The 26,064-nt window shown below is 43.3% G+C and overlaps 1 protein-coding gene across 1 annotated transcript; it reads left to right on the forward strand.

Moving 5' to 3' along the window:
• Window positions 1-599: 599 nt before the first annotated feature.
• GRPR (gastrin releasing peptide receptor) lies at window positions 600-25,501 on the forward strand. Its single transcript, XM_035115768.3, has 3 exons — window positions 600-1,634; window positions 20,626-20,977; window positions 23,754-25,501. Exons 1-3 carry the CDS (start codon window positions 1,216-1,218, stop codon window positions 24,138-24,140), a joined length of 1,158 nt encoding a protein of 385 aa, XP_034971659.1. The 5' UTR covers window positions 600-1,215; the 3' UTR covers window positions 24,141-25,501.
• Window positions 25,502-26,064: the final 563 nt, after the last annotated feature.

Raw genomic sequence — 26,064 nt, forward strand, 5'->3', positions numbered from 1 at the left:
CAGAACATTGGAGAATACCTAACGTTTCTGTTCTATGTAGAAATAAGTGCTGGTAATTCAGACTTCTGAAACACAGGAAGAAATTCAAATAAGGAGAATTTCAGATACACCCATATACTGAACGCATACTTGGCATTTCTGCAGAAAATCTCCCTCACCCCTACCACGCAACTGGGAATCAAAAGGAATCCAGTACAGTACTGTTCAAATTAAATAGATACACAACTCAAACCCATATATGTTTACTGGAAAGAACATCCCATTGTGTCCAGTAATGATGACTCCTAAGTAAGTGTGAACAAAGTTACGGCCCATAGGCAAATAGACATAATTTGTATAATTGATTCCAACAGAATCTTGGATGAAACAGAGTAAATTGTTCAAGTATCTTGAGACGGTTTGTGCAGAATTCTAGCTCTCTTGAATTGTAGGGTAAGACATCAAATGCCTTTTGTCTCTCTCCCTCAAAACCAAATGAGGTAAGGAACAGTGTGAGACTTTAAACTTGTGCCTCCTACATAAGAACAATCCCAACGAAAATACATTAGAGGGATTCAAGAGTATATTTCAAAAGACATTTCATTGGGCAGTGATGAAATTGTCCAGCAGGTGGCTGACATCCCCCAGAAACAGACTGCACTTTCCTATATATCTACTGTACTCACAGAAGGAAGCTTGCTATGGTGAAGCAGGGAGAGAGCTGACGTTCCAGAGACCCTGCCTCTAGGATTTGAGTGTTTAAAGGAGCTGCTCCTCACCTTTGCTGCAAACGCAGCCTGCAAGTGCAGGATCTGAAAGGGCTGGAAAGAGCAGCAACTACCAAAAGTACTTGCAAAATGCAACCCCTTCGTTTCGACACTGAAATCTCACTAGGAGTGTGGGTAATGGACTATGGACAGCTTTGTGTAGACCACTGCTCAGTCTTTGCAAATTGGGGAAGTACTTATTCCCAGGCCTGATGAACAGGAGAGAGAGCAAAGTTTCGAAACAGAAGCTATGCTGATGCTTCCTTGTTTGAATGGGCTGGGTTTTCTTCTTGTGCGTGTGTTTCCTTCTATGATCAATCACGTCACATATTACATTTCTGCCAATACCCACTAAGGGACAAAATCGACTCAAAAGAATTTATGAATCTTTTTTTCTTTTTCTTTTCTTTTTGGGGTAAAAATAATAATCAGGCAAGCATTTTTTTTTTTGGTACGCCAAAACTTGACAATGTCTTCTGAGGAGTGCGTTATGCTAGATGTGGAGTTGGATGGCTTCATTCTTTGCAACACCTCTTCTGCTCAACATGCAAATCTGTCCCTCCTGGATGAGGACTTGTTTTACTATCGGTTCCTGTATGCAATTCCGACCATTTATGGGATCATCATCTTGATCGGACTCGTCGGCAATGTTACGCTGATCAAAATCTTCTGCACCGTCAAGTCCATGAGAAACGTCCCCAACTTGTTCATTTCAAGCTTGGCTTTTGGAGATCTGCTTCTTTTGCTCACCTGTGTTCCCGTGGATGCCAGCAGGTACCTGTCTGCTGAATGGCTGTTTGGTCGGGTTGGATGTAAACTTATCCCTTTCATACAGCTGACTTCGGTGGGGGTGTCTGTCTTCACCCTCATGGCTCTCTCTGCTGATAGGTAAGCAGTGTGCCTAAAAGTCTTCTTGAGGGTCATATAGTATAGTATAGTATAGTATAGTATAGTATAGTATAGTATAGTATAGTATAGTATAGTATAGTACGGTGTGTTAAAAACCCAAGGCTCTTTGTGGATCAAATTTGGTTTAGGAGAATGGTTGAAGTTATGTCTTTTCCCTCCCTCTGAAAAGTTTACAATAAAGAGCCGAAATAATAATACTGGGTTGCTTAAAACCTGTACCTAAAGCTATATGGGTGAGACATGACAAAATAGCTACCTTTGCAAAAGTGGAAACTTGCTGTGCCCTTCACCTTCAGTGTTCTTAATACGCTTAGCCATAATTAAACTATTTTTATTATGTGCTTTTTTTTAAAAAAAATAATTCAGTGAAAAATAAAATAAAATTGACTCTTAAAAACAAAGATGGGTCAAGGGAACTGGGATTTCATTATTAAGTAGACCCATGTTATTTCATCAGCTATTTCATTTCATTTGGGCTATTTCCTTCCAGATAAATTGATTTAGAATCCATTACGGTTAACAGGTGTTGAGTGGAAAGTTATAGAGTTGCAGTTATCTATCGTTCTGCAAACTGCTTTCCTCTACATTTTGGGAACTTAATGAGAAAACTGTTCATAGAGGAAACAGCTTAAACCTTTAGTACATTGTTAAACCCTATTTCTACAAGCATTCAGAATGTATGTTGCAAAATGAAATGTAGCAGACTTTATGTGCCAAACGTCTTTATTGATTTTGCAGACTGTAAAATCCTCTCATGTGATCTATACTGGAGATTTCCTACACAGACTTGTTGTCTATGACAGAACTTTGCAGATAGTCAGGTCTGCACAATTCTATAGCTAGCAATGTCCTTCTACAAACAGGATGAGTTCTACTGAATGAACAGAAACAACACTATGTTATGAACCTCACTGAGCATTTCCCTAGTAAAGAAAATGAATTCCCCTCTCATTCCCTGCCACAACCAACCTGGTATTCTGCATACACACAAACATGGCAAATAAGTGAGCTCTTTGCTACACAACAATAATAAAGGTATGTTCAATGAAACTATAATTGTAGAAATTATTCCTGAATAGGACTTATTTCTGAATAGGCATGCATAGGATTGCACTGTAAATTATTGAATCCCCTAGAATGGGATCTTCACAGGAACACAGCTCAGTTGGTTACAGCGTGGTGCTGATAATGGTCAGGTTGCAGGTTCCATCCCCATATGGGACAGCTGCATATTCCTGCATTGCAGGGGGTGGACTAGATGACCCTCGGGGTCCCTTCCATCTCTACAAGTCTATGAGTCTATGATTCTATTGCTGTCTCATCTGCCTTTACTGTTGCAAGTGGCTTGATTTATTTGCTCCATTACTCATCCTGAGTTATCTGTTTGGGGAGGGATATCTGCCTGTTTTTTGCTTGTGGTACAGTGGTCTGGCTGTGTGTATTAAATCTGTAGGACAGGGGTGGGCAACCTGTGGCCCTTCCAGTGTTGGAGCCCAGCTCCCATCAGCTCCATTCAGCATGGCCAGCAGGCAGCATTGTATTCCAGCAAACTCTGAGCGGGGCACAGGTTGAGCAGCTGCATTGACAGGAGTTAGCATGGGGAGGAGGCTGTGAGAGGGTTTCAGCTATGATATTTTGAAGGGCTATCATCAGAAGTCACTTCCCTCCTAAAGACCCACAGAATAATGCTACTGTCTTTCTATTGTTTTAAAAACTGGGCTCTGCATAATCTTAGCATGTGAGCTGTAGACATCCTGCCATGGCTCTTGCATCTCAAAAACAACTTTGAATCAAACAGATTCTTGTATTTCAGGAGACGGAGATTCCCTTAGGATATTTGTTTTTAACTGGTGAAAGTTCAGCAAGGTTGCTTGGCACAGCCTTGACAGAAGGTAGGTAGTCTGAGGCCAGAGGTGGAAAGAAAGCTCCTCTCTCCTGTGGGTGATCCGTGTTGTCAGAGAACTGTCAACAATGGTGCATGCCCCCCACCCACCCCCATCTGAGGGGTGGATAAAGGGGCTTCCCCCCCCTCTATAGGTACCTTATTCTGCATGCAAAGAATGATCCAAAAGGATAGGACATGCGCTAAAACCACTTTTTGTGCATGGATCATCCTAGAGGCAAATGAGCAAAGCATATACTTCATATGAGGAAAAAATCTAAGAAGATTCAACTTTTCAGTCCAGGAAAGAAATGGGTAAAGGGAAAGATGAGAGGAGCTGTAAAATCCTGTATTCACTGAGTCAAACCATTGGCCCATTCATTCATTCATTCAATTTCATAAAATTTATACACCACTTCATTTCTAAAATCAATCAAACACACACACACACACACACACACACATACACACACACACACACACCTCAAACGCCTCAGCCCACTTAGCTCAGAATTGTCTACAGTGACCAGCAATGATTCGCAAGGATTTCAGAGAAGGTTTTCTCCCAGCCTCTGGGAGAGATGCTGGGGGGTGAAACCTGGGACCTCTTGCGCACAAAACAGATGCTCTACCACTGAGCGACAGCCCTTCCCCATTAAAATTCCACATATCCTGTTAGAACTAAAGGAAAGTCAGGGAAATTAAGACAAGTAGATGTGCAACCGACACCTGAAGCAAAAATGGCTAAATGTATGATCAAAAACATCCGTAGCCCCCGTGATGTACTGGAGAAGGAATGCTGGGTTCATGGGAGGAGTGGCAGCAGGATCTGCAGGAGCAATATTTACCAGTGTTGTAAGCCTGGCTTGGGAGTAGGGCAGGGAGTTGCACTAAAGGATGGGCAGCATTTACCTGGCAGGAGCCTTTTCTCCCTCACAGCACTCGAACTCATGGGCATCCAATGATGCTGACTGCTAGAAGGATCAAGACAGAGGACCCTTTCAGGATTCTACCAGATACTTCCAGTATCTGAAGTGTTTCAAGGGCTGTGAGGCCAATAATTTATCGGGATGTGGGGAGAGGGAAGGAATACATTTTGCAAATATCTAGAGCCCAAATGGTGCTGATTCAGATTTCTGAAAGAGGTACAGAGCCCACCCAGAGATCATTGTCCAGGCTTTGAACACCCAGCTTTGCACAAGAAATCTCCCCAGAGTCCTGACAGATAAATGCTTTGTACTGTGTCAACAGGAAAAACGGTGGTTACCTGATCAGGAGGGAGCAGGGGTGCGTGAATTCAGTCACTCTCTCTCCTCTCAGCAGGTGCAAGAGCCCATGGCACGCACAGACCACCTGTTTCGTAGTGGACCCACAGCAGAGAATCAATATTGTGAAGCTGTAAAAATGTCTAGGAGTTTGCCATTTCAAGCTGATACCAATTTGATTGCTTCCTGCTTCTGAATTACAAAAAAGAGTTATTAATCCTTCAGGTTGTTGTTGTCTTTTTTTTTTTTGAAAGGTTTCCATTGCTAATCTGCTGGTCTGTGCATGTGATGCATGTATACAGCACATGTGGGAAAATACGTTCAGGTGGGGGAATCTGCTTGGCAGGTAGGCAAAGCATGGCATCACCCTACACCTCCTACACTCAGGCAGTGCAGTACATTGGCAAGGTTCAAACTGTTGGCCTATCAGACCAGAACTTGGCAGTGAAGCTCATTGGTTGACCTTGGACCAGGTGCACTCTCTCTGCTTAACCCACCTCACAGGGCTGTTGTGAAAGTAAAAGGAGAAAAGAACCATGCACACTGCACTGAGCTCAGTGGATGTAAGGTGATACATACATGCAGTAACAGGACCCCCCCCCCCAAGTTTCCCTATTTTCCAGGTACAGTCCCAGAGTTACAGAAGCCATCCCGGTTTCTGATTTGATCCTGGAATGCCCCACTTTTCCTTAGGACATCCCTATTTTCATCAGAGAAATGTTGGAGGGTATGGAATAGGTTGCCTCCCCCCCCCGACATTTTTCACATGGAACTCACCTGAACTCAAGCACGGGGCAAGAATCCTAACATCGACACTTCCCAGGTGGGTGCCATTGGCATTTTAAGAGAACGAGGAAGGTGTTCCTGGTGAATTCTGGCTTCTCTTCTTCTTCTAGAAAAATAGCACTGGGCACCCCTATTTTCATCGGAGGAAGGTATGGATAGGGTGTCCCTAATTTCACTGGAGAAATGTTGGAGGGTATGAATAATATTAAACGTCTACCAAAAGCCAACAAAACTTCTGGGGCAAATACCCTCCTATAAAATGAAGCAATACAAAACACCAAACCTCAGTTTCTCCTATGTGTGCATACACAATAATTAGAAAGGCAGCTGGACTGCTCTCCTAGAAAGTTGTTTCCTGGAGATTGCTTCTGAATAGGGCCTATCATACTCTGTGCCTCGTGTGTATATATAGCTAGATAGGATAAATCCACAGAATCTTAAACATCCTGGGTTGCTTGCCACTCTGTCAATACAGCAGAGGACTTCATTACATCCCTGTTTACAGTGCGCATTTCTTCAGCTCCCCTGCCCATCACCACCATGCAGTGCAAACACACAGAGCTGCTGAGTGAGAGCAGAGGGTTCAAGTGCAGCAAACTCGGAGCTGTTATGACCAGCACGTTTATCCACAACCAAAGCAAAGGGCTAGTTACAGGTGGGTAGCCGTGTTGGTCTGACGTAGTCAAAACAAAATAAAAAAATTCCTTCCAGCAGCACCTTAAAGACCAACTAAGTTTTTTTTTTTTTGGTCTGAGCTTTCGTGTGCATGCACACTTCTTCAGATACACATGGTGAGGTCAGCCAAAGGGCTGCAGCGGTTGCAGCTAGCTAGGAAGGAAAAGAATATTTAAGAATGAGAAACAGGTACGATTAAATGGGCACCGGGTGTTGTTTGTAGGGGCCTATCAATCCTGATTATGAGCTGGAGCTTCATTGCACCATATAAGTACTGAATGGAATTGCAACACATTGTCCTGTTTGTCATAAAATATACCAGCTGGAGAAAGATGATGATGCGTGGTGGCATTAGCATCAATATTATTATAAATTTGATTTATAATTATTCCTCCCTTCATCAAATGGTCTTGAGGCAGGATACACATACAGTAGAACAAGCTTTAAATGCAAAATAGAACAACAACCCAACAGTAGAAAAGTGCAAATTAATAACGCCTTGTGCACAAACAACAATATTACATAGGCAATATATAACAACAGCTAAAACTGAACAAGATACAGATAAACAGCAAGTGATAGCAAAAGAAGCATATTAAAGACCAGGGCAACAGAGATGTGTCTTTAACCATCATCAAAAGGTAAACAACGTCAACATCAGAGACATCTTGGAGGAAAGGCCTTTCCAAAGATGCGGTGCCACCACTGAGAAGGTCCTATCACTCACCAATACTCCCTGTGTTTCAGCAGGTGGTGGGATAGCAATAAGGGGATTCTGTGTTGGCTATTTCAACACTGGCTTGCTCAGGAGGCTGTGCAAAAGGACATAATTTAAGACTGTGGTTGTCATAGAACATGCCTACTACTACATTATTATTATTACATGATTAATATTACATTTACCCCCAAACCTCAGATTCTTTAGCCACTTCTCTACATCTGCTCTTGAGCATCTTGAGGATAACTTTGTGATGTAGATTATACGTACTATAGGTGAAGGATTCCACTGTGCAGCAGCATAGGGCACACTGTGTGTATTCTTCTGCTTAGCCCCCAACAGCAGGAGAGCTTCAACGCTGGCAAAACAGCTCCACCACACAAGAGGACCCCCTAATGCCCAAATACTGGCCAGGTAGAAGCAATCTCTGGCAGCAACCCTGGTGGCAGCAGCCAGCACAGTCCCTCAAAAAGGGGGGAAGGTGGTGCACAATCTGCTGGATCCTGTGTGGACCCTGCTGCCATTATGTGACGGCAGCAGTCCCCGTTGGGCCTTTTTGCTCCACTGGGCAGCTCAGCTGTTAGAGAACATGGTGCTGATAACATCAAGGTTGCAGTTCAATACCCATATGGGACAGCTGCATGTTCCTGCATTGCAGGGGGTTGGGTTTGAATCAGTGATGGCCAAACGTGGCCCTCCAGCGCTTTTGGGACTACAACTCCCATTATCCCTAGCTAACAGGATCAGTGGTCAGGGATGATGGGAATAGTAGTCCCAAAACAGCTGGAGGGCCAAGTTGGACCATCTCTGGGTTACATGATCCTCAGTATCCCTTCCAACTCTACTTTTCTATGATTCTATGAAACCTGGGCTGTGAATTTGACACTGGCTGTGCTGCTCCGTCAGGCCACAGCTGACTGGAGGTTAGGATTACCTCCTAAGTTAGCGGCATGGAAGAAGGGATCTGAACTCTACCTCCAAACTACTGGATCATATGGTCCTCACCATAGGAGCCAACTCCTAAGGACCAAAGCCCCTTTGCCTCACCCCTAATAACATATTTGAGGGAACCAACCCTCTCCCACCAAGCTGATGGGCATTGCTATTCAAATGGTGTGCGTGTGTGCATGCCACATCTTGTGATCGATTACTCCCAGTATGTTTCCAAGCACAAGTCAAAGTGTTGGTGCTGACCTTTAAAGCCCTAAACGGCCTCAGTACAGTATATCTGAAGGAGCATCTCCACCCCAATCGTTCTTCCCAGACACTGAGGTCCAGCGCCAAGGGCCTTCTGGCGGTTCCCTCGCTGCGAGAAACCAAGTTACAGGAAACCAGGCAGAGGGCCTTCTCGGTAGTGGCACCCGCCCTGTGGAACGCCCTCCCACCAAATGTCAAAAAGAACAACAACTACTAGACTTTTAGAAGACATCTGAAGGCAGCCCTGTTTAGGGAAGTTTTTAATGTTTGATGGATTACTGTATTTTGTTGGAAGCCACCCAGAGTGGCTGGGGAAGCCCAGCCAGATGGGTGGAGTATAAATAATAAATTATTATAATATTATTATCGATTATTCAAGTTGGTATCCCTGGTCCTCACTGATTGGTAGTTCCTGGGAACAGAAGGATCAATCACAGGGCAGAGGAAAATAAAGGGAAGCCTAAATACTGTTTCACACAGTTCTCTGCATAAATGCCTCAATGAATCAGCGTCTCTCATTTCTATATAATTGTACCACATTCTGAACTCTGATTCTTGTTTAGATCAATCATGGCAGCAGTGGGCAGTTTTCTGTGCTTTGTATTCTCTCCAGCTCGAACTGGGAACATAGGCCTAATTTCCTTTTCAGCACATCTGTCTATGTTCTGTGTGAGAAAATGACATATCAAAATAAATCACTAGCAGTTAAGTCATTAAGGGAAATAATCCCTCTCAAAAGGCTTTAAATAGCACAGGGTATATTGCAGCAGCCCATTAATGGAGTGAATGGAAACACATCAGATTGTTGAACATTGTGCTCCCTGAGCCACTTATGAAATAATAACCCTATAATTATAGAAATTAATGATTTCTGGCCAAAGAGAGCTAGAAATATGAGGAGTGGTGAAAATAAGGATTTACAAAACATGAGCAGCTGACATGTGGCAGTTACACATAAGGATGTGTCTACCTTGGCATGTGTTTCTTCGTAAGGTGATACCATCTCATTTCTACATTGTTGCACACTTAAATATATAATTCTTAAAAATCCGTTTGTAACCCTCTACACACAGGCTTCCCTGGGAAAAAAAGCCCCAATGACTAAACAAGGGGGTGAAAATTAAAATTATTACAAAATATTTCAATACTACAATATGATAGATACTCTTATCTTTTGTTTCTTTGTTATGTGTTATGTATTGTTTTATACTGTACTGATATTTGTATACTAAAAACATTCTTCCATAGGGGGGTCCATACAAAAATTCATACATGCCTTACACATTTGGGTACATTTTCTTGAGCCAAGAGCTGCATTTCAAAATTCAGAGAAGTGTAAAACCTGCAGGCTAGTTCTGTAGATCACCTCTAGGAGATGTGAATTAAGTCAGCTTGCTTAAAAATGCAGGCCAAACAAAATTATTTTGCATCCCTGGTGGCAGGGCTTCAGGCAAGCACCTCTGCAAGATACTGTTTTTGACATTCCACTGACCACAACAGTGTCCACATCTGTCTGCCAAAAGCCACATCCTGTGCCATGTTTGTGGGCACTCGTGATTGGATGGTCATTGGCAGAACGGCTATATCAGCTGACCTTTCAAAGGGTGAAGGGAATTCAAAGATGTCCATGGAATCATAGCCCTATCAAATTAGACTGTTCAAAAACACTGAAAGAACATCACTTGCCTAGATTACTGCATGTAGCTCAGTTGGTAGAGCATGAGACTTGAGTGGAGCTGATATCCCATGGTTGCTCCAGAAATTTCCCCATTGCTCTGTCCCATTGTTTTCCTCTTATTTTTATTGACTTCCTGCCCATTTTCCATGGACTTGTTTGCCCCCCCCCTTTTGCTGCACCCTATCATCTATCCCAGTAGTGATGTATGCAAGTGAGAGCTGGACCATAAAGAAGGCTGATCGCCAAAGAATTGATGCTTTTGAATTATGGTGCTGGAGGAGACTCTTGAGAGTCCCATGGACTGCAAGAAGATCAAACCTATCCATTCTGTTTTTTTTTTAAAATATATTTTTATTAATTTTCCAATTAAAACCAATTATATCACATTCATTATTTCAAATTATACACATATATATATCAATCAAACCGAATGTTATGCCAAATCATCTAGAGAATTTTTTTTTTGGGTTCCCATGCTTCAAGAAATTGGGGATTCCTCGCAACCGTCCACTGCCGTCTTTTTTCTAAAGTTCAAATCGTCTCTCCAAGTTCATAATAATCCAGATCTTCCCCTTACAGTCACATAGATGTTTTCCACTTTCAACCGATTGTTTCCCAGCTGCTGAGATAAATATCAAACAAGGTTTCACAGATGTTCTTTCTCCTGTGTGGGTTAATCAGTCCAGCCTCCCCATAAATCTTCTTAGTCTGGAGCTCCCTGTTGCGTCGAAGCAGCGCCATCTTAAAAAGCTCAAATCACTTTCGTTTTCTCTCATAGCCATGTAGATTAACGATGTTTATAAAATTTACAGCTTTTCCAGGCAGAAGACCCAAACATCAAACCATAAACTCTTGGTAAATTAATGGATCTCCTTGCCCTATAGCTGAACTTAGCTTCAGGTCGCTGCTCCAATTCAAAGTGTGTCACAGCTCATAAATCCTCCGAACGCGTCCAGGACTCCTTCCGTCCGACTAGGGGGGGGGGCTTTTCTCATCGGCAACTCCACATCTTTAAAAAATATGCTCAGTAACAACAGTTTATAAAGTTCAACTCACACAGTCTTTTGCTTCTCTTTCACTCCAAACAAGCCAGGACATCGCGTCTGGGAAGGTACGAAGTAACTCATATGAAGAAAAATAAAAAAAAACTCGCTTCCCTTATCGCTCCGTCCCCATCTATCCTTCTTCCAGATGAAATACAGCCTCTGACTCCTCTCCCTCAGCAGCATAAATTTCTCAGCAGTAAACAGCGCTTCTTCCCCTCCTTCTGAAGTATGTCCATAGATTTAAGCCTAATTATCTTCTTTAACCATGGAAATCCCCGCCATGCAGATTAGCGTCCGGGAGTCCTGGCCCTCGTAAGTGCTTTTCAGCCCAAGCTCCCCCCACTCCATAAACAGTCGGAGTGGGTCTGGGGGCATCGCGGGCCAGCGGCCCCTCTCCGTAACCCCCGGAGAGGGTAGGGGGTTGCCATTTACTCCCCTAGCAACCGCCAAATTCCTTACGAAGGTCAGAGGGATGGAAAACAGGTCCGCCATTCCTGCCGGCGGAAACCGGAACCCAAACCTATCCATTCTGAAGGAAATCAGCCCTGAGTGCTCACTGGAAGGACAGATCCTGAAGCTGAGGCTCCAATACGTTGGCCACCTCATGAGAAGAGAAGAATCATTGGAAAAGACCCTGATGTTGGGAAAGATGGAGGGCACTAGGAGAAGGGGACAACAGAGGACGAGATGGTTGGACAGTGTTCTCGAAGCTACTAACATGAGCCTGACCAAACTGCAGGAGGTAGTGGAAGACAGGAGTGCCTGCCGTTTTTTTTTGTCCACGGTCACGAAGTGTCGGACACGACTAAACAACTAAACAACAACAATAACAACAATAAACATCTATCTAATAAATCACAACCACAATATTATAACTTAACTAGTGTCATTCAGCCCGTTAAGTAAACGGGCGCTAGAACTTGCATATTATTATATAGGATGTGTGGGGAGGAAGGGGCGAAATATCAGCCTGGAGGGATCAGGGGCAGCCTGAGCAGCAGGAAGAAGGGGCAGGATCTGGGCCTCTGCCCACCCCACATCTGTTTTTTTGGGGGGGAGATTTCCTCCTTGGCCTCCCCCCACCCCCACCCCAATTTATTTTTAGTGTGCAAAGCAACGCTGGGCCAGAGAAGCTCCAGCTGAGCCCAGCGTCTCCCGCCCCCTGGCCTCCCCATCGCTAGGGGCGGACTCCTCGTCGCCTCCACCCCTCAGGCGGCGGAAGAGATCTCCGGGACCTGAGAGCAGCGCGGAGCGGCATGGGCGCCCTTGGCAAGCTCAGGGCGGCGCTCCCGGCTGGCCTGCGGGCAGTTCGGCCGCCAGAGAGGCTCTTCGGAGGCGCCTCCGCCATGCAGCTCCGCCCTCAGCCTCCCGCTCCAGAAGCGGAGGCAGCCGCCACGCTCTACGTCCACGTGAGTCCGGCGGGAAGAGGAACGCACACGTGAGGCAAAAACATTTTTGGCGGTTGGTGGCCGCAGGGAAACGGTAGGCAGAGGGTTGGGGAGGGGAGTGTGTGTGTGTGTGTGTGTGTGTGCGTCCAGTCTCTTCGTCCAGTCCCTGTGTCCGTGGGGCACATGCGCAGTAGCGCAGACACAGGGACTGGACGCAGAGACACAGGGACTTTATTATATAGGATTACTTCTGTTGCTCATATCTCAAATCCTGCTCACAAATTCATCATACTCTAATATTTCTTTAAATATTCTGAAAAAGGGCATCCATTCTTCCAACCTCTTGTACTTTTCAAAGCACCAGGAAATCTGGACCAAACTCACTATAAGGTTATCCTCTATTATCAGCCGATAGCAGTGGCTGTACTAGCTGAGAAGGGTCTGTACGATCAAATAAATAAGGAACTTGATGAAGTCACAAGTAGTTCTTTTCCGTTCGCAGGGATATTTTTATATGCGACATCGCTCAAGATGACATTTCTCTCCAGTAATGCAAATGTTTGTAGCCCACTCTCCTGTTCTAGGAAACATTTGGATCATAATGTTTATAACTGCATACCTGCATCAGTCTTCCACTGTGTTCTTGCCTTTCCAGGTAAACAGTAACCTGGAAAAAAAGCATTTATCATGGTAGCAACTTCCAATCTGTAGAATTTCTAGTAGTACAAGCTTTCTCTCTTTAAATAACATGCACACAAAAACGTGCACACCAGCAGATGAACACCCTGCTTCTGCTAAGGTCCTACAAGAATATGATTAATGGATTTACTGAATAGATTACTTTTTTAAAAAAATTGAAGCCAACTCAAGCCATCTCCAAGGGAACCTGTGTCTGAACTTTTAAAAAGAGCAGGATGTTGAGTCCTGGATATTAATTGCTGATAATGTTGGACTGTGAGTTTTGAGAGGTCACTTGTTTGTGGGTTCTGTGCAGAACAATTGCTGCACTTATTAGCTCACATTGTTTGGAACTGAGATTGGATTAATCACCCTGCTAAATATGCTAGAGAGAAGAGCAGCCTTGCTAAATGAGGCTCTTGCTGCAAGGCAGTAATCTTGGCAGTACTACTCTATTTCTGTCTGTCCCTTTAGGGATATGTGTCCACACATAAAACACTGGAAGAGAGCAGGGTCTCACTCATTGGACAGAGGCATGTTTTTTTTGTTGTTTAGTCGTTTAGTCGTGTCCGACTCTTCGTGACCCCATGGACCAGAGCACGCCAGGCACTCCTGTCTTCCACTGCCTCCCGCAGTTTGGTCAGACTCACGTTGGTGGCTTCAAGAACACTGTCCAACCATCTCATCCTCTGTCATCCCCTTCTCCTTGTGCCCTCAATCTTTCCCAACATCAGGGTCTTTTCCAGGGAGTCTTCTCTTCTCATGAGGTGGCCAAAGTATTGGAGCCTCAGCTTCAGGATCTGTCCTTCCAGTGAGCACTCAGGGCTGATTTCCTTCAGAATGGATAGGTTTGATCTCCTTGCAGTCCATGGGACTCTCAAGAGTCTCCCCCAGCACCATAATTCAATAGCATCAATGCTTTGGCGATCAGCCTTCTTTATGGTCCAGCTCTCACTTCCATACATCGCTACTGGGGAAACCATAGCTTTAACTATTCGGACCTTTGTAGGCAAGGTGATGTCTCTGCTTTTTAAGATGCTGTCTAGGTTTGTCATTGCTTTTCTCCCAAGAAGCAGGCGTATTTCGTGACTGCTGTCACCATCTGTAGTGATCATGGAACCCAAGAAAGTAAAATATCTCACTGCCTCCATTTCTTCCCCTTCTATTTGCCAGGAGGTGATGGGACCAGTGGCCATGATCTTCGTTTTTTTGATGTTGAGCTTCAGACCATACTTTGCACTCTCCTCTTTCACCCTCATTAAAAGGTTCTTTAATTCCTCCTCACTTTCTGCCAGCAATGTTGTATCATCAGCATATCCGAGGTTGTTGATACTTCTTCCGGCAATCTTAGGCATGTTTAGTGAGCATCATATCTTGGTTCCCAGCTTGATATTTGCTGCATTTTTCTTCAGATATTCTATTTCTTCATGGGGAGAATGTTTCATGATAAATGTTTCATGATATATCATATTTACTAGTAGATTCTCATGGTTCCTAATGTTCTTTGGGATATTCTAAGGGTTGTGAGTCCTTTGAGATTCATAACTCAAAGAATCTGTTTTAAGTTTTAGATTATTATTGTTTATATAAAAATGAAGCCCATGAATGCTAGTGTTGGAATTTGCTTTATTTAGCAGGATGTCAGGGGAAAATAGGGTTCTTCGGTACCCAAATATGGTTTCCCAAGTAAATCCCACCAATTAGCTACCACCTCAATGCATCTATATCAGGGATTTAAGCTGCCATAAATTTTGATGGTAAATAATAAAAAACTTGCACATGGAACTAGGGAACAGAACCAGAAGTGTAGCTTCAAAGGTTGTACAGCACATCATATGAAACATTTCAGATGACTTTGGGCTGCTTATCTGTAAGTACAGAGCTTGGTTGCTGGTTTCTCAGAACGTTCTTTGTTAGCCTCTGCAAGGATTCCAGCAATTACACTTCTCTATCTACGATACGTTTCTCCAGCTCCGTACTTGCCCATCATCATTCTTGACTGGCTACGCTTTATGTCACTGTGAACTAAATCAGTTACTATAGCAACTTCTTTGTCTTGGTCCAGGTAACTAGGAACGTACTCACTTAAGCCATTAGCTTCCAGAGTGACTCACCTGGGCATTTTTCTCTTTTCTACAAGCTGATTTTGGCAACCTCTGTTGCTTTCACCCTGAGGCGACTGCAACCATAATTTTCCTTGTAGAAAGAAAATGGTTGAAGGTGGATTCAGACTAGCTTATATTACTGTGCACCCATGCAAATCCACCCTATGTTTCAAAATCAGTGCCAAGACAAACAATCATACTTGTAGGTAGTGGCTAACTGAAGATGAATTGCTGGATCTTTTTTAAGATGCTTTGTAAAAATTCAGCATGTCTCCAAAATTCTATTATCCCAAAATCAGGTAGTAGACTAAAACCTGAGGTGTATTATTGTTTTATTTGGTTATTTGTATGTTTGAATGGGAACAGACCACATCCAAACTTTTCACTAAGTTGATGTTAACTCCCAGGTATCTGACTAGATTTCTGAAACTACTGCACTAAAGAGCAGCTATTAAAATGCATTTAGGATGTGATATTAACTGAAAGAGGTGCAGGACACAATTGACTCAGGAACAGGGTAAGATTATATTACCAAAGCAGCCTTTTTGCTCATGTTTCCTCTGAGCTAACAATAGCTATTGTAGAGCTTTCTGAATATTTCTTATAAGGGTCATCCCCATACTGTCCACTTGCATCTCAGCTGGAGTTCTGGAGAAATGCTTTTTAAAGTAATTGAACCAATTGTCTGACTAGTACAAAAGCATTGAACACACACAAAAACAGGTTGTACCTAACACCAAGAAAACTAGCTCTAATGTGCCCAGGAACTTCACCTAAATGCTGGAGAGGGTGCACCGCCACAGGCACATACCTCCACATGTAGTAGGAATGCCCCAAAATCCAACTATTCTGGACACCAGCCATATGAGCAATTTGTAAAATAACTAAGCAAGTATTAGAAATCACCCCAGAATTGGCCCTACTAAACATATTCCAAGACAATAACTCCCATTTACACCACAAAGAACTCATAACCCACCTACGGTACTTTCAGCAGCCAGAAACATCATAACCAGACACTGGAGAGACCTGTCAGGAGTAAGCATGGGCCAATGGTACCAAACCGTATGGGAAACAGCCCTAGTAGAAAAATTAACCAATAAACTGAAACTGACACGGGGATAAATAGAAGACATCTTCACCCCGGTATAGCTCCCCTTTATCACATACACAGCCCAACAAGATGACAAGAATCCACCAATAGCATACAAATCAATATGGCTAACCTGATCCAAAACACCCACCCACCCCACTCACACATGAAAGCAAAGCTTACCACAGACAATCACAAACGAAGAACCACACCCTAGGACACCTGCAACCTCTCTCACCTCCAAAGGAACACAAGCGAATAGCAGAGAACCTGCACAAGTGATGCTGACACGAAACCCCACACATATATTAAGTAAAATAGAAACACTCGCCTTCCCCCCCCTCCACCTCTCTCCCCCTTTCCTCCTAATGTAACACTAATGTCTCAACAAATGAAACTGATCTGTAAAAATGTTACTTGGAATAAAAATTTACAACACACACACGCACACAAACAAACAAACAAACAAACAAACAAACAAACAAACAAACACACCCCTTATCTAATTCAGGAGAACTGATTAAAGGTTGTTAAAATCTAACCACCCATACACTGTGGTCTTTCAGACAATTCATGGTTAGTATTGATGAGCTGAGTGGCTTTGCCCCATTGGTGAGAAGTATGGAAATAGGCAGAAGAAACTTGATGCTTATGATTGATACTTGATGATTCACTAGGGCTTCCACTATTCATCTTGCACACAGGCAGTAGCCATGGGTAGGGTGCTGCTGCTTACCTGACCATAGTGTACCAGGAGGACAAGTGAAGTGGTGGTGAGGTTGGTGTGGTGGAAACACACTGGCAGAGCCAATCCAGTGTTTCTGCTGGTGTGTTTGCACCACACCAACCTCGCTGCCGCCTTGCTCTTTCTCTTTGCCCTCCCGGTACACCACAGGGACAGCAGTGATGGGAGGTCAGGTAAGCACCCCTGTTTTACCAACAACTGCTGCACACAGGTCCCCTCAACTTAACAGACCAGTCCCGGGCCAAATGAAGGTGCTTATATGTAGATCATCATATTCTTTTCTCCTGGTTAATGAACACGTTTGTTAATTCTAGGCTTCCATACCAAATGCACACACATAGCAAATAATCTACTAAATGGGGGAGACAGCAAGACAGAAAGCACAGCTATTTTATTTTTTAAAAGCAGCTATTCAGTAACTACACACCAAGCAATAAAATAATTGCTTTTTAACCTTTTTGGCTCAGTTGGGAAGTGTGCAAACAACAGAAGTCTCCCCACTGAATTAAAATTAAAAATCTGGATTAAGCAGCAGTGAGTATGATCAAGCCAAAGTTAAACACTTTTATGCCCCATGGGAGACATTGAATGAGTGCTTGACTCTCCCACTCACATTAATTTTCTTAAGAATGTGCTTATCTTGATCAAATAGTAACAGCCTTCTAGAGCAAACACAAATGAGATCTGTTCCACACACATGCAATTTGACATCACAGATAATTGTTTACATAAATTAGCTGATTTTTAACAAGAATAGGAATGCACTGGAAAAAAATTAAGTGCCACATTTTATCATGAAATAGTAAAGGAGCCCAACTGAGTGGATATATCCATGTATGTTTATGGTAAGGTAAAGGTAAAGGGACCCCTGACCATTAGGTCCAGTCGTGTCTGACTCTGGGGTTGCGCGCTCATCTCGCATTATTGGCCGAGGGAGCCGGCGTATAGCTTCCAGGTCATGTGGCCAGCATGACAAAGCCGCTTCTGGCAAACCAGAGCAGCGCACAGAAACACCGTTTACCTTCCCGCTGTAGCGGTTCCTATTTATCTACTTGCTTTTTGACGTGCTTTCGAACTGCTAGGTTGGCAGGAATGATGGTAGCAGTCCCTAAAAATGGCATTTTGTGTAGCCATACATCGTTAATTAACAACTGGAAAAATACCACTTGTTCAGTGTCTTATTGAGCTGCATCCTGGGTTGGGAGGGTATAATACTGAAGAGAATAAATTCCAAGGGAAGAGAATAGATTCCCAAAGCACGTGGAATGTGAGCTATCTTTCTGCCCATTAAAGGTGAGTGAATCTTCTGGTGGTAGCAGCTGATGAACTGGTTCCCTAGTCAGAGATGGGGATCCTGAAGTTCTGCAGATGTTGCTGGACACACATCAGCTTCAGTCAGCTTGGTCAAAAGTCATGGACAATGGGAGTTGTAATCCAACAACGAACAGAGAGAATCAAGGGCCCCGCTCCTGCTCTAATGAGAGCTGCCAAGTGGCAACCATTGCTGTGGAGTAATCCTTGCCCAGACAGAGAAGGCAGTAGTGGAGGCAGGGTGTGACTGTGGCTGCTGAGCAAATGGATGCACCTACAGAAGCACAGACTACTGGCAACTGAAAGAGTGGCTACCCGGTCGGAAACTCTGCATTCTCACAGTGCTGCTGAGTGAGGAAGGCCCTCCCTCCAAGCACTTGGAGGGAAAGGAAGCTTTCGTACCTTAACGATTCCGCAGCAAAAACCAGCAGTTCCAACTAACAAACTGCCTCACCAACCACCACTGTCTGCTAGTCACAGTGGAGATTAATCAGTTCAAAGATTCTGCTGTTTTTCATTCATAGGCCAAAGCTACAGACTGCAGGAGAACATTAGGTTTCTGCTGAGAATGATATCCTGTGATGTGACATAATTGTGTTGTGTGTTTCTTTGCTTACTGCCTGCTAGCGGCAGCCAATGATACATAAGAGTCAGGGAAATTTACATAGAATCATAGAACTGTAGAGTTGGGTCATCTAGTCCAACCCCCTGCAATGCAGGAATTTCAACTAAAGCATCCACGGCAGATGGTCATCCAACCTCTGCTTAAAAACCTCCAAGGAAGGAGAGTCTACCACCTCCCAACGGTGTCCATTGCATTGTCGAACAGCTCTTAGTGTCAAAAAGTTCTTTCTGAGAATGAGAACCTACTTTCTTGTAACTTGAATCCATTGATCCGAGTCCTACCCTCCATAGCAGGAGAAAACAAGCTTGCTCCATCTTCCATGTGACAGCCCTTGAGATATTTTCTCTTATGTCAATTATGCTTGTCCCTTCCACCTGAATAACTAGATCAGTCAGATTTACATTCCCCCAGTGAAATCTTGTGCGTCATAAGTGGTATCAAACACTGAAGCATGTCCTGCAGGAAACACTGGATATTAATTCAACATGAAGGATATGATGAAATCAATAATATAAAAAATGAGGATTTACAAAATAATTGGAAGATATTTATAAATTATTTACAAAGTAAATTAGAGAAACCAAGTCTTATCTACGATATATAAAAGGCTTTATTTTTAAAAAATAGCACTGGGAAAGTATGTATTGTAATGATTAAAACAGGGAAAATAGGAAGTATTTGGTACTTAAGAAACTATTGGTAATATAAGAATAAAGGTGTGCAGACTATCATTAGTGAAAAATGGGATAAGTTTAGATACGGTTGTGAAGTCAAGGGGAGGGGAGGGGTGGGGGCATACTAGGGGGGTGAACTATGCGGGAAACAAAAAAGACAACTGTACAAAGTTATGACTGTATAGTTTATTTTTTAACTGTATTGATTGCAATATACAATAAAGTTTTTTTTTAAAAAAAATTCAACATGAAGGCACAGGGATTTTGACTTTTCTCAGTAGGAGTTCTGGCCTTCTTGAATGATACAGTCATTAACTTTGGGAAAGCGAACTAAGGCAAAAAAAGACACCACAATTACAAGGGCTAAATTAGATATGATTTTCATTGTTTGAATGCAATTAAAATGCATGTTCCTTCTTTAAAATAAAAATAAAAATGTCAGCAGCAGCTATACAGGGGGCAGGTAAGGAGGGGAAGTTTAACACCCCATCCCAGTGTGGTCTAGATTAAAATTATGCTCCCACCTGAAGCTGCTCTTTGCATTAGGAACCTCACTGCACCAAAGGAGGTTTTCTCCCTGATGCCAAGTGCAAGACAGCAGAGGAGGCACTTTTGTCCAGTCTATGGTAGATTTGTACAAAGAGGTACAGAATTAGCAACACTGGGCACAAGGAGAAATCCCTCCAGGAAATAGCATATATATCAATCTCCACATTAATGAAAAGGAATCAATGTCATGGGCAGGGCAATCATTTTGCAGGCTGAACTATGTTTCCTGAAAGAGTTTAACATTTTCCAAACTAGCCATCAGCCATGTCAAGCAGGCAAGAATTTGGTAACTCTCATAATCACAGATTCAGATCCACTGTTTTTATGTGTGTTGGAAGCTGCCCAGAGTGGCTGGGGAAACCCAGCTAGATGGGTGGGGTATAAATAATAAAATTATTATTATTATTACTACTGGGAATGGGGCAAGGGAAGAGTTTAACCCAGTTTTTATGACCAAACATATTTTCTCATGTTAATAAGGTGCTAATCAAGGCACATTTGACCCCGTAGGTTCATCCTTATGGTTAGTAACATAATTATTTCTCTTGTCCTTAGGTATAGAGCCATAGTGAGACCAATGGACATTCAAGCTTCCCACGCCCTGATGAAGATTTGTTTGAAAGCTATCATGATCTGGATTTTATCTATGCTGCTTGCCATTCCTGAAGCTGTGTTTTCAGACCTGCGACCTTTCTATGACAAAGGCACTAACAAAACATTCATCAGTTGTACACCCTACCCACTGACCAATGAGCTGCATCCAAAAATTCAATCCGTGGCTTCCTTTCTCATCTTTTACATAATTCCCTTGTCTGTTATTTCAGTATACTATTATTTCATTGCCAAAAACCTGATACGGAGTGCTTACAACCTACCGGTGGAAGGAAATGTCCATGTTAGAAAACAGGTATGTCTTATTTTGTTTGCAAGTAATAACTACCCAAAGCCAAACTGGGGGTGGCATTTCATTACAAATAAAAAAATAAATTGTAAAAAAAATAAAATAAATAAATAAATAAATAAATAAATAAATAAATAAATAGAAAGCCACCCAGCTTCAGTCCCATCTAGGCAAGAAGCTGCAGTGCTGGTGCTCGGAGAGTGACTCCAGCCTATGCCACATGTCACTACTGAAAAAAAATCCACAGGAGTGTATGACCAGGAACAGAAACAATTGCAGGCTGGGTCTGAGCTGAGAAGAGCTGGAACAAGGATATAGATGGGTAGGCAAAAGAACGGGCAAGTAGGTTAGGATGGTAGAAGACTGGGAGATGTACAGGGAGGTAAGGTGTCAGATAATAATAATTGTGTGGGAATGCCCCTCCCTCCACGAGAAATAAGACACAAGACACAATGATTAAATTTAAGTGGGCGAAAAGGCCACAACTTTATTGGTTACGAATGATGAGCGGTATTGGCTTAGGCATTGGAACCTAACCGGCTATATCCGACTGTAACCCGTGTGTTACAGTCCGGGAGAAATCAACCACCAGAAAGGAGCCCAATGATGTACATCTACTGAGACACCTCCTGTGGCCACCGTTGGAGGGTGCCATAAGGCCCTGTCCTCCGCAGGCCCAGGACAAAGCTACCGCCCCCGGAACTCCTTTAACGGAATTGCTTCTCCAATTTCTGGGCAGAGGATGATGCAATCTGCCCCCCCCTCTTCAATTTATGTAAATTTCCAATGCCTAACCGCAAAACCAAGTTGTGACAAATTGCTATGAGGTAGGCGAAAAAACCCGCTTGGCTAGCCCAAGTGGAAAAAATCCTACCAGGCCCCCTGGCCAACCAAGGCGACCAACCGAAGTCCATAGCAGCGTCGCCCTAACCTGCCTAGCCTACAGGGTGGGTGGGCGGGTGATCCGATCGGGTTGGGAGCCAGGGAAGGAAAGGCTGAGTTCCCGCCTCTGGCTGGTTTCAAAGATGTGAAGCCCCGCCTCCCGGTCGACCCTATTGGCCGGCCTGGGTCTGACGGAGGCAGGAACTCCCTCCTCGCAAGGGGCTGCTCTCAGCCCCCATTGCGAGAGTTCGCTCGGGGCCAGCCCACAACACTACCTCCGTGGTGATGCAGAAGTGGTTTAATAACAACAACAACAACAACAACAACAACAACAACAATACCCCACCCATATGACTGGGTTGCATCAGCCACACCGGATGACTAGCGAGACTGAGAATGTCTGGCTGATGCCCAGGCAAATGCCCAGGCCAGATCTGAAAATATTTATAACCAGGCCATGTAAAGAGGAACCAAATGGCTGTCCGGTTAGGGGTCGTCTAGAGGTGGAATTATGCTCTGAACTGGAACACTGTCAAAGTTGATATTGCTGTCCATCTGCTAGGCAATGAGGCATAAGCAGCAGTATTCTGCGTGTATCTATCTGTGGCTTGGGACCAGAATATAAAAGAGTGTCTGCCCCAGTTTTGAAGGGACGTTAGGATCTAAGTACCTCCATTATCCACACATATTGACTATTTCAGCTCCTGCCCAGCCTTTGCTCCGCTGTCCCAACTCACTAGCAAAGAGCAGGAATTGTAGGGGCAGCATTGCCATTTACTCTGCTTTTCAAGATTCTCATTTTTGGCACAGGTAGGTAGCCGTGTTGGTCTGAGTCGAAGCAAAATAAAAAAATTGCTTCAGTAGCACCTTAAAGACCAACTAAGTTTTTATTTTGGTATGAGCTTTCGTGTGCATGCACACTTCTTCAGATACCATTGGTATCTGAAGAAGTGTGCATGCACACGAAAGCTCATACCAAAATATAAACTTAGTTGGTCTTTAAGGTGCTACTGAAGGATTTTTCCTCACATCTCCACTTTGTTCTCTTTGCATACTTCAGTTTTTGTGGCTTTTGGGAGCATGGGAAGCTGTGATGTCTTGGTGGGACTTAGATGTGTCCATTTCCTGTATTTAACTGAACTGGAAACACCACTGAAAAGTATGTTTATGCATTTTGTGTCCACAGGATACTTTCCCCACATAACTATGACATGGGAGTTCTGCTCCCTGCAACAAGGCTCCCCTCTCCTTACATCTGTACACTGATCAAATTACCAATGATGGGACAAGGTTAGGACCATAGGGCAATATGTTCCTTTGCTCTTGGTATGAAATATGGTGTTCCATAATGGCAAATCTTTACTGCTGTACTTCGCTGTATGTATGCAAGGTGTCAAAATGCATTTAACCAGGCCCACGGAGCTGCAATCCTTTGCATTCTTACATGGGAGTAAGTCCCATTCAACTCAGGGTCAAGCAAACTTAGGCAGGACTGGACTGTAAACATATTGTGGTGTCCGCCCTGTGGAACGCCCTCCCATCAGATGTCAAAGAAATAAACAACTACCTGACTTTTAGAAGACATCTGAAGGCCCTGTTTAGGGAAGTTTTTAATGTTTGAAGTTTTATTCTGTTTTTAATGCTCTGTTGAAAGCCACCCAGAGTGGCTGGGGAAACCCAGCCAGATGGGCGGGGTACAAACAATAAATTATTTTTATTATTTTTAGTAATATTTCAAAAGAAAATGAAGTTTTAGAAGGGGTGGGAGAAGCATGACTATATTTCAGAGATTGCTAAACTCAGTGCAGAACAAAATCACCCTGTCTTCTGTTAAACTGAAATAGTTTCCTCATCTTCTGTTGAATGTTGTTGACAACACAGCCCATGTTGTTCTTTCCAGATGGAATCGCGAAAACGCCTAGCCAAGACAGTGCTGGTTTTCGTCTGCATCTTCGCTTTCTGTTGGCTCCCCAACCACATCATCTACTTATATCGGTCGTACCACTATTCCGAGGTGGACACTTCCATCCTGCACTTTATCACTTCTCTCTGTGCTCGGATCCTGGCATTTTCCAACTCTTGCATAAACCCCTTTGCACTCTACCTGCTCAGCAAAAGTTTCAGGAAACAATTTAACCACCAGCTTTCATGTTGCAAAGCCCGCGATCTCATGAGGTCCCAGAGCAGAAGCACCATGCGGATGGCGTCCCTCAAGAGCACCAACCAATCAATGGTCGTATTCAGCTTCATCAATGGCAACCACCCCTGCCCCGAGGAGAATGTATAGGCTGCACCACAGAGACTGAAAACAGCCACAAGATCTGTGTAGCCATTGCTGCTTGTTTTCTTTTGTTTGTTTGTTCCTGTAAGTAACAAATGTACATAATTGCACAGAGAGGCGGACAGTGACCAGAGAACAAACTGACAGCATGTGAGCAAGGTTTAATGCAGAGCAGAAGGGCTGCCCACACCTGCACCGTCATTTTTAGGGCCTTGCATTATAATATGTGAGTTCCTTTTCATTTCTACTGTTCAGAGATGAATGTTGAAGGCAATCCAGGTCCTCATCAGATTATCAGACTGTTCCATTGTTACCCTTGTACAGAAGACTGCGGAGGGAGGAAACTTTTTTGGTACATGTAGGTTCTGGAAGAAAGTCAGGGTTATTATCGTTATTGTTATTTATTGCTAGAATGAGCCAGTCCTCCATTATGTCCTTTACACTGTACGGAAACAGCTAGTGGAGCTAGCTCTCTGTCTTCACTGTCCCACACTCCACTCTTCTGGACTCCACTCCACTCTTCTGGACTCATAACACCCATTGATAAGGCATTCTCATCCCCTTTCTGTGAAATACCTGCATAGATGGGACGGTCCTAGTAGCCGAGTCAGATCAGTGTAGTAAATTTGCACTTGTGCAACAGCTTAGCACATATGCAGAGAGAGCACGGCCATTTTCAGAAATTGGTCTGAAGGCTTTCCCCCCTTTTTGTTTGGTAGGATGCTAAATTCTTACTTGCACCATTTAAAATGAGCAATCCTGCAACAAAAGCGGAATAACAAAATGATGTAAGGGACTCCCCGGTTCTATCTTACCTGCCCACATTCACTCATGCTTAAGAAAACACTTTTATGGTTTTGCTTTTTGCACTAAAGTAAGGCAGCATTTCGAAGCACGCTTAGCTTAGAGTAAAACCTATTTAATCCAAAGTGATGTCATCCAGGGATTTTTTAAAAGGAATTTTCACTGTGTCAGAGGGCAGGGGGAATGAACGCAAAAGGGCACTTAAAAATCATGCAACAGCGCATTTTTCATCTTCACTTGAAATAATTAAACACACATTGATTTAAATAGGCAAACGTCTTGGAACATATATTCTAATAGTAAATTGTTGTAATTTAAAGAAACTTGGCATTTACAATGAAACTAAAATGTCCAGAACTCTCTTTAAAAAAATCCATTTAGCATAAATCTCCTAAGTAGGCTGGCATTGTCTCCTGACTTTGATTGAAAAAAGTGGACAACAGCCTGTTGGGGATCACAACAGGCTTTACCAAGCCCATTCAGAGCTAGGCCATACCTTGTGTTTGTGTGTCATCCACTATAAGATTATGCAGGGACACAATTATTTTTAGTTTGCACTGAGTGTGGTGTGGTGTGCACTGAGTGTGGTGAGAGAATTGCAATTGCTGCCAGACATTATTGCAACATGCTATAATTTATAGGAAACAGCTACCGAAGATACGGAGACACCGAACATCCTAAATCACTCCAATGTGGGAGATGGGGGCACTTTAGAAATTACTTCCCTTGGTTCCCTTCCATCTTCTATGCAAGTACATCACCTTTCCTTGGAAAGATTCTAGCCTACAATATCAACCCTGTATTCACAAGCTGTGTGAGTAACTATGTTTATAGCAGATCTTGGATAGCACACAGCTCTTAGGGTCCTGTTCATTATGAGGATGCTCTGCTAAAAAAGTTGTTCAGCTGCTTGCACACTTTCCAAACAAATTGCACATGCATTTTGACTGTTAACAAATCTGCAATTCTTTCACTTTCACCATGACCAGCAAAGTTATTTGGATTCACATCTCCAGGGAAAGGACCTTCCTTCATTAACTGTAGCTTTCTGATTGCTGAATCTCTACAAGTAAGTATGGCAGGAAAGATGCTCTTATCACACTACAGATAATATTGTAGAACCTGG

The sequence above is a fragment of the Zootoca vivipara genome, chromosome 4 (assembly GCF_965207765.1).
Source record: "Zootoca vivipara chromosome 4, rZooViv2.hap1.1, whole genome shotgun sequence".
Lineage (NCBI taxonomy): Eukaryota > Metazoa > Chordata > Lepidosauria > Squamata > Lacertidae > Zootoca > Zootoca vivipara.